At 32.9% G+C, this 9,060-nt stretch overlaps 1 protein-coding gene across 2 annotated transcripts; it reads right to left on the bottom strand.

Annotated features, from left to right (window-relative positions):
• Window positions 1-2,764: 2,764 nt before the first annotated feature.
• LOC140815108 (uncharacterized) lies at window positions 2,765-8,616 on the bottom strand. Of its 2 annotated transcripts, XM_073174220.1 has the most exons (16): window positions 8,323-8,615; window positions 7,149-7,268; window positions 6,985-7,044; window positions 6,788-6,853; window positions 6,583-6,684; window positions 5,652-5,735; window positions 5,463-5,578; window positions 5,250-5,351; window positions 5,056-5,172; window positions 4,824-4,889; window positions 4,210-4,276; window positions 3,831-3,884; window positions 3,658-3,750; window positions 3,371-3,421; window positions 3,244-3,282; window positions 2,765-3,162 (listed from the first exon to the last, which is right to left on the bottom strand). In XM_073174220.1, the coding sequence occupies exons 1-16, from the start codon at window positions 8,338-8,340 to the stop codon at window positions 3,058-3,060; spliced, it is 1,260 nt and encodes a 419-aa protein (XP_073030321.1). In that variant the 5' UTR covers window positions 8,341-8,615; the 3' UTR covers window positions 2,765-3,057. The 2 variants fall into 2 exon arrangements, with proteins under 2 accessions (XP_073030321.1, XP_073030322.1); XM_073174221.1 differs by lacking the exon at window positions 3,244-3,282 and having other exon boundaries at window positions 3,051-3,162; window positions 3,344-3,421; window positions 8,323-8,616.
• Between the last annotated feature and the right edge of the window lie 444 nt (window positions 8,617-9,060).

Here is a 9,060-nt window from a genome sequence, read left to right as displayed (position 1 = left end):
AGCTGTTGTAAAATTTAAAATATTTGAGATGCATTGTTACTACCATCCATAAATTTTAGTAAAGTGGCAAGCGCTCGGTCCTACAATTGGTATCAGAGACAAAGTCAAAGGTTCAGTTCTCATTGATTGCAAGGAGTATAATTACAGAGCGAAATTGTTGCGGTACAATAATTATCCCTATTGGATAGAGCAATTGAAACGTGATGTTTAATCTGATGTATGGTTTAAATGATTTGAGTTGAACCGTTACCACTAGCTATAGTCCTTGGTGAAGCAGCAAACGCTATATCCTACCATTGATATTAGAGCCAAAATCAAGAGTTTGATTCTCATTTATTGCAATGAGTGAAATTATTGAGTAAGAGATCATTGCGGTACAATAATTGTCTTGATCTGGTACAAAAATAAATACATAACGCTTGAGCTGTTGTACCGTTTAAAATATTTGAGTTGTACCGTTGCCACATGCTATAGGTTTTGTTAAAGCAACAAGCGCTTGTTCGTACGATTGGTACCACAGACAAGGTCATGAGTTCGAATTTCATTGATTGCAAAAAGTGCGATTAATTGGAGAGAGATTGTTCAGGTTCAATATTTGTCCTATGGGATAGAGCAATCAAAATGTGGCTTTTGAGTTACTGTACGATTTTAAAGATTTGAGTTATAATATTACAATTAGCTATAACTTTTGATGAAGTAGTAAGTGTTCAGTCCTTTATGGATCATTAACACTCAAAGGAAACAAACTCTCTTGATTCATATATTAATCATCTTCAATAATATTAACATTATTTTTTTCATCCAGTTTGTTCACAACAGAAACTCCAATAATCATTTTTTTGATTATCATTATCATCTATGTGTAAATCAAGTGTTTCGAAATTATTGTGATTTTGATTTTCTCGTTTTATATCCATCAAATAATCATTAATCACTTCTCCAATTTTTTAATTGTTGCTACAAAAGTTTTTATTGGTATCTTCAGTCTAATTATAAGTTAAATATTATTCTCTTTATTTTTTATACCTAGAAAAGTGTTTTGGTGTCATACTAACTCTATCATAACCTCAACAGATTAATAATAATTTTTTATCTATTATAACTACAAATTATATAACTGAAATTTATAAAAAAAAATAAATTCAAATTGATATGTGGATCCATATATTTTCAAATACAACATAAACATACTGAAATTCCTTTAAGAATACTTCTTAATACTAAATTTTAGTAACTGAAAGTAAATTATATTTTTTGAATTCAGTTACCTAAACCACATGTTACTACGAAATCAAATTAAAGTTGGGCAAAAAACTTGTGTGAGACGGTCTCACGAGTCGTATTTTGTGAGACGAATATCTTATTTGGGTCATCCATGAAAAAATATTACTTTTATGCTAAGAATATTACTTTTTATTGTAAATATCGGTAGGGTTGACCCGTCTCACATATAAAGATTCGTGAGATCCTTTCATAAGAGACATATCCTCAGGTACTGGTTTGTGTTTGTGTAATTAATTTTTTCAAAAATATTTTTGTTGATAAATAAAATGGAATATTTTTGTAATTTGAAAAAATAAAAAAAAATATTTTATTGGGATGTGGTAGTTTATATTACCTATAAATTTATTAAAATATTTTGTACGATATTTTTCCTTGAATGAAAAGATTACATTTTTTGTAATTCGAGAGAATTTATATATATATACACTAGTGCTTTATTGCATGCGATGTGATTCATACTTGTGTGTGTATATATATATATATATATATATATATTAGGAATGATATCAAAATATTTAATGATATAGAAAGATGAAATTAATTTTTTTTATAAATTTAAAAGATTTTTTAAAGTTGATAAGGTATGTTACATCAAAGACACAAAAATTAGTTAGTTTAAACCATCATGCTTTATGACAACTAACTATTCTGTACACGCGATGTGTGTGTACAGTCTTTTTTATCATTATCGATGGACGAAAGTGAAGTTTAACAAATTATGGAAGGATTAAATTGATATTTGAATTGTTGAAATAAAAAAAATAAAAATAAAAATGTGTGCTGAAATTTAAAAAAAAAAACAAAAAAAACAAAAGTATAATATTAATATCATATAAAGATAAAGTTGAAAGAAAAAATTGGTGTCTTTCTTAGGTTGTTATTATCATGTCCTCAACTTTAATAAAATATATAATAGATAATAATATTATATATAGATAAAAAAAAAAAAAAAAAAAAAAAAAACAGACGGTAACACCGATATTAGTTCCTCTAGGCCTTCAATCTTAATAATGTGTGAGAAGATAATCATACACCATATTTGTGAAATTTTGAGATTGTTATAAACTCCAATAAAATAAATGATCTATTAACACCACATGTTTTTAAATATTAAGCACACGCATCCTTGTTCCTACATATTTTGCATGTCCCATTTGCCACAAGCTCTGTGACCGAAGACCAGAAAGAAATCCAACAGTCTACGTATATCCCGATACCCGGAATATTTCATCCTGCCCCTGCAGGCAGTGGTGTGGGGGCACAGGATCGACCTTTCCCCGATACCCTCACCCTTACCAATTCGCCAACTTAATCCTTTCTTTAGTAGCTTTCGACTCCACATCAATGATCTCCAGATGGTATGATGGGCTGCTACCTAAAGGATTTTTTTTCCAAATAATAATAATAAAAGAATGCGTCGGAACAAAGGCTTCCTTTTGTACATAAATCGATAAATAACCCAAAAAAATGTCTTTTCATTTTGTATTCCCTGAAAGGGGAATTGTTACAATGTTCAATTGGCCTCTACAAAAGATACATATCATTAAAACATATATATATCTTAGAAAAATTCAGAACCCAAGTTCGATCCAGACGACGAGCGAAAAAAGAATGCCAACTTCCGAATCAGCGGCAATCTTCAGAACTGGCTGTATTTCATCACTATGCTGCGAAAAAAAAATGTAAGGAGTATTCTTCTGGAATATCTGTTTCTTTCTGTACATGTATCATCAGCCTTCCCCATAAATTGTGTTTTTGTTGTTTAAACTTCTGCTATTGTGGTTGTTTAAAAGGGTTGATCCAACACTCGTCCTCCTTGACTGCGTTATCCCACCGGTTCTTAAACATCTTCATTTCATTATAGGATCGTAGCCGAACCTGCATGAGTACGAGTAAATCAGCATATATTGTAGTAAGCTAGCTAGCTAGGCATATATTGAACTTGAGACTACAACGTACCGCTGATCTGTTGTCAATCTCGTATTTAACTGAAGTTGCCTGAAATTTGTAGAGGATGGATAGATATATTTAACTCCGGGATCTTGTGGCATAGTGTAACAACACAATTTGAATCAAGAAATCATACCAGTGGCTCCAAATCTGACGAGTTCTTTGACAGTGATGATTCTGTGCTTGTCTGCATTTGAAAAACAACGATGCTAGTCGAGAAAAATAATATTTCATTGAAATACACATAAATAATGCACAAGGGAAATGGGGGCATAAATGAAATAAATTTCTAGATTTTTGTTAATTTATTTATAGGTTTCGCCTTCAAGAATACCTAAATCCAACCTCGATCGTTCTCACTTGTGGGAACGTGTTTGCATCAAACATTATACAAATCAGTTCATGAAATAAGAGACGTGATACCTTATTTTCATTTGAAAGGCCACCAAGTGTAGGGAAACCAAAATGAATTATATACTCCTCGTCGACCACACCAACTTTAACTGTACGATCACCCTGTACTAAAAGTGAACGACTTTTGTTCCGCGATGAATGCAATTAATCAAACGAGAACTAAAATTCAGATGAAAACTTACCTGTGCACAATAACCAAGCTGCATATCGAGGCCCCAAGCGTGGATCAAGTCGTTCTGTAAGGGGACATTAATATTTGTTTTCAGAAGGGGAATCGTAACGTGATTGTGCCTCCCTCACTCATGACAAAGTGGATGAGTGGTTATACAAGTATGTATCGAATCAGAAAACGCCCAAACAAGATCATCTTATTTTAGCTTTACATTCATTTAAAATTTAATAATCACTTCCTATTCTTCATATCATATTGTTTCCATTTAATTTCTTTTATGTAGTAAGCATTATATGGTTTAGTTTTGTTCAGAAACTTCATCACTAACACAAATAATGCAAATATACAACATAAACAACAATTGCAAGAGCGCGAAGATTTAGTTTTACCTGAATCATATACCACACACAACGCCAAGCTGCTCTTGAAAACACGGGAGCCATCATCTCAACCCAACTGCACCACGTTTCGAATTTACGGAGTTGGAAGGTATAATCAAATTTTATGCAAGAGATTCACAACTACTGCATATGTATTATTTTTCTTTGCGAAAAGGGAGAATGAATGTTTCGGTTGTGACCGAAGTCACAAGTGGCATATACATAACACCCTGTGTTCTTAAAGTATTTTTTTTTTAATAAAAAAAATTGACAAAATTTCATAAAATCAACTTAAATATTTCATGAAAAAGTTAAATTAACATACAATAATTTTAATTGATACTTACATTCATAAAATACCCAGATGAATAAGCACAAAGAATCCCTAACAAATTTAGTGAAACCTAAATGTATGGTCCTAATACTATTCGAAAGAATCAGAGAAAACATTAAACATACTATCTCAAACATCCCAATACAATGAGCAAAACTGTGTTCTCTTGTTTGATATGATTATTTTGAAATTCAGTTAGGGGTGGTACGTTTGCTATTACGCTTGAACCACAATAGTTACTCCAATCTCGTGAAAATTTATACAAAAACGTAATAGATGTGATTCTTACCCAACACAGGGAGGGGTTGTGCTGTTTCCATAACACCTTCCACCGCCTGTAAGCTTATAGTATCTCCTATTCACAGAATGGATGGAAGAGATTAGATAGGACATAAAAATCACTATTGTAAGCAAAATGCCCATTTTTTACATAAAATCTTGGATACAATGAATCAAGAAAATTTCCAATTTTTCAAAGACCAGGTGACATGAGAAACACTAAATACATGACTTTTTCTAACCTGTGCACCCTTGATCTCCTTCTGCGGACTGTAATCTCGTGATGAACCTCGGATTTGCCAGAATCAAGAGCAGGTTGTGAAATTTCAAGTCCCTCTTCCTCGATAATTGACACATATCTAAAAAGTGAAATGTTACAAGAAAACGTTATTAAAAAATTTCACTACTAAGCAATACCAAAGTCACACGTTTGTACCTTCCCGGATGAAAATATTCGACTCCTAGGTCTTCATCCCACAAAAAGATATATTCATATTCAGCAACGATATCAGGATGTAGAAACCGTTTGGCAAACCACCTATCCCATTGATAAAGATGTTCGACATATAAATATGACTATTCGCCATTGGCAAAAATGATGTGTCACTTAGTTTCTTCATTTCTTGTGAAACATGTTTAAGATACATACCATTTTGTTTGGTTTATGGCAGAGACATGAATGACTTTGTCACCCCATTCCTTATTCCAACTTTCGACAATTCCATCATAGTGAAAAAGCATCACGACAAAATCATTTGCCAAAAACTACGAAAAATTCGTGACATCATTTGATTTTCACTATTCATACTCAGGAATGTAAAGGAAAGGCGAATAATACCTTGTCAACAATTTTGTTCACCAGTGTTTTTTGCTTTATCCCAACTGCAATGGCCAACAAACTTTTTGAAAGCATTGTCTCACCCTGATTACAAAATACCGCGTATCATGAATAAAGTATACGAAAACAAACAAAAAAAAATACTAGCAGGATAATCAATATTGTAACTCAATAGTTATTACTAATAGAGAAAAATGGAAATTTTCACACGGGAACAAAAAAAATTATCCTCGTTTTTATTAACCAACTTTAATAACACTGTCTCCATTTTCTTTCAGAACTCTCGTTCCATTTCACAATGTAAGAAAGTTTATCAAATTACAGAGCATGAGCACCAACATCTAATAGTTTTATTATTAATTTATACAGCCCAAAAATCGAGGGGTAGAACCATAGGTTTTTATTCGTAAAATAGTCATTAAACCAGAAAAATGATCCATTGATGTCAATCACATAAATGGTCGGTTACTTTGTTTGCAGGGGAGAGCCCCAGGAGTGGAAGAAGGAAAGCTGATTTCATGACTTTTGGGTGGCAAACTAGTATTTTTTTAGAAAAAAAATAAAAATAAAATAAAATTGCGGGAAAGGGTATGACCCTGATTGTTGGTATTCATACTCAAGACAAGTCGATTATTCCTTCCTATAATATTGGGTATTTCTACTCCAAATATTCAAAATTCACAAAATGGTCAAGTATATGTATCCATCTCAACCAGCTGCTCTGACTACGTTATCCTACGCGAGCCTAAAAAAATGATCTCTCGCCTTCCCTACCAATTAGTTTATTGAAATCTCTAATTAAGCCATAAAGTGAGATCCTTGAGAAATCATGCACTAACTATTCAAAATAAGCACAAAGATGATCAGAGATGCCACAAATGATTATCACAGGTTATCATACTTTTGAATTTTTTTAACATGGATCACATACTTTTTCCGATATGGGACCTGTTAGGCTGCTCACTTCCAAGTTCGATGTTGCCGAAACGATTCCTTTTGGCAAAGCTTCAGTACCGACAGGCCTGCATTCTCTCTGAAATTAAAAAAGAAAAAGAAAAAAGACGTTTAGTTCGAAGAAGAGGATGCTAGAAAAAGATGAACTTAACAAAGCAAAGATAATAATATAAATGACAAACTTTGCATTTCTCCATATGTGTATTCTCTCTTGCAACATTTTCTATCGAGTTCGGTTTTGATAATTCCTACGAATTCAGAATCGAGAATCATTCATTATAAGTTAATTTACAAAGATACAATCTGTAAGTTATAGAGATATGCGATGAGATTTAAACCGGTAATGCCGATTATGCTCATACAGGGAAATTAAATCCACCTTGCAGTTATCAGAGTCTATATATTTATGTGTCCTGCTCAGTCCATATCCAGGCGATAACTGCATTAATGGAACATATCATTAAAAGAATCGATTTTGTTTTGAACCTGCAAAATGTCGCTGTAAAACCATATTACCAAAATACAGATAATGCAAGTAAATACCTCGAACATTTCAGTCCCCAGCCATGCACTTCCGATAAAGAAAACGCCACAAATCAAAGAAGCAGACACGATGAGACTGCAGAGACATGTTCTGCTTTTAGGATCTGATAATAGAGAAACCTGAAACAATAAACCAAGTTTCTGATCAGCGAAAACGAAAACAAGCCCACGAAGTAGATTGAAAAGTTACACAACTCGTAGATAAGACCAACTCAAGTTGAAAAACACTAGAATCAATGGTAAAAGAAAGCCATGGCGTCGCCTAAACCAGGGAAAGTCCACCAAGAACTTTTGAGACATTGATACCATATGAAAATATATGCCAACATTAGTACTTGAAAAACTCTATCAGAAGCATCAAAACTCAACGAAACAAATAACAAAATCGAGAGCTGTTGCCACAGCCATGATTATCGACACCAGCCAATATACTAACCATCATTCCATCGAATAAATTCAGGAAGGCGCCTAAAAGGATAATGCCATACAAAAGTGCTAATTAAACATTTAAACTAAACGCTAGTTGACTCATCCATGTGTACATATCAAATTCAGAAAATATTTTTCCCAGAAAATTAAGAATAATTTTAAAACTCACAGATTATCTATTCTGATTACCAATATATGGCATTCATACACAATCTTATTCTCCAAACTTTATGACGTTTAGTTTATGAAAGTCAAAAGAGCAAGGCAAAGACTTGAAACCAACAACAAAACGCCTCAAATTTTTAATTATTACTGCTTCGTTTTCATCTGATTGGCTTCTGGGCCAGAGACGACGCAATTTGGGCAATCGACTTATATTTTAAAAACAGAATTCATTTTTTATTAATTTATTTATTTTTTTGCTTTCCTTTTAGCTTTTTTATCAATTTTTCAATCCACCCCACAAAATAAAGAGCACCCTTTTAAACAATTTAAATATAAAAGATACAACAAAAATGTATGATTTCTCCAAAAGATTCAAGCTTTATAACATGTAAAATATTTTCTCCTCATCCCGTTGCATTTTCTATGTATTCCCTTATGATCAAGACACGACCCACTCAACCAAATACGTACAGACAATAAACGAAAGAAACGAAGTTAAAGAGAAAAAAAAAACATGCAGGAAATTCAAGCACAGAAACAGTTCACACATGAAAGTCTAGAGGAAGAGAGAGATAATTACAGAATTGAACATCTTCATGCTACATAAAAATCTCCAAAAACTGGAGGACAAGACTGGAAGAACAAAAAGAAACTGCCCGTTCCCACTTTCGCTTTTAAAACCTTCGGAATAATCACATGAAATTCGAACAGTCCTCCTCAAAAAGCAACGAATATAAAGAAAGCCCACGAAAAAAACGAACAAGCCACAAAAGCCTAAAGGCGCCTTTCTGAGTTTACTCTATGGAAGACGGGGGACCCCGCATATAGAGATAGGCCCGTGTATATATAGTTTTATACTGTCATAGGATTTCATTCTTGTCATGAAGAGGTGCCAATAATTAATTATACGGTGGATTGTCCTGTCGTCCGAAGACGTGCGAGGTATACCGGCTACTGGGTTTCCGCCACGTGTCTATGTGGGACCCGTTAATGGTGGTGGTATTATTTATATTAATTTTTTTTTTGAGTAGGTCTCTTGTGAGACAGTCTCACGAATTTTTATCTGTGAGACGGATCAACTCTATCAATATTCACAATAAAAAATTGGCAAAAACTTGTGTGAGACGGTCTCACAAGTCGTATTTTATGAGACATATATCTTATTTGAGTCATTTATGAAAAAATATTACTTTTTATGTTAGGAGTATTATTTTTTATTGCGAATATCGATAGAGTTGACCTGTTTCACAGGTAAATATTCGTGAGACTGTCTCACAAGAGACCTACTTTAAAAAGTAATATTTTTTCATGGATAACC

This window comes from Primulina eburnea, chromosome 15 (assembly GCF_022965805.1).
Source record: "Primulina eburnea isolate SZY01 chromosome 15, ASM2296580v1, whole genome shotgun sequence".
NCBI classification, from domain to species: Eukaryota; Viridiplantae; Streptophyta; class Magnoliopsida; order Lamiales; family Gesneriaceae; genus Primulina; species Primulina eburnea.
This window is presented reverse-complemented; position numbering and strand designations above follow the sequence as displayed.

Coding starts and splice junctions, on each gene's coding strand:
- LOC140815108 (XM_073174220.1), bottom strand. Junction 5,173..5,249: donor GAATATTTTCATCCGGGAAG/GTACAAACGTGT, acceptor TTCACTTTTTAG/ATATGTGTCAATTATCGAGG. Junction 3,751..3,830: donor AGCTTGGTTATTGTGCACAG/GTAAGTTTTCAT, acceptor CTTTTAGTACAG/GGTGATCGTACAGTTAAAGT.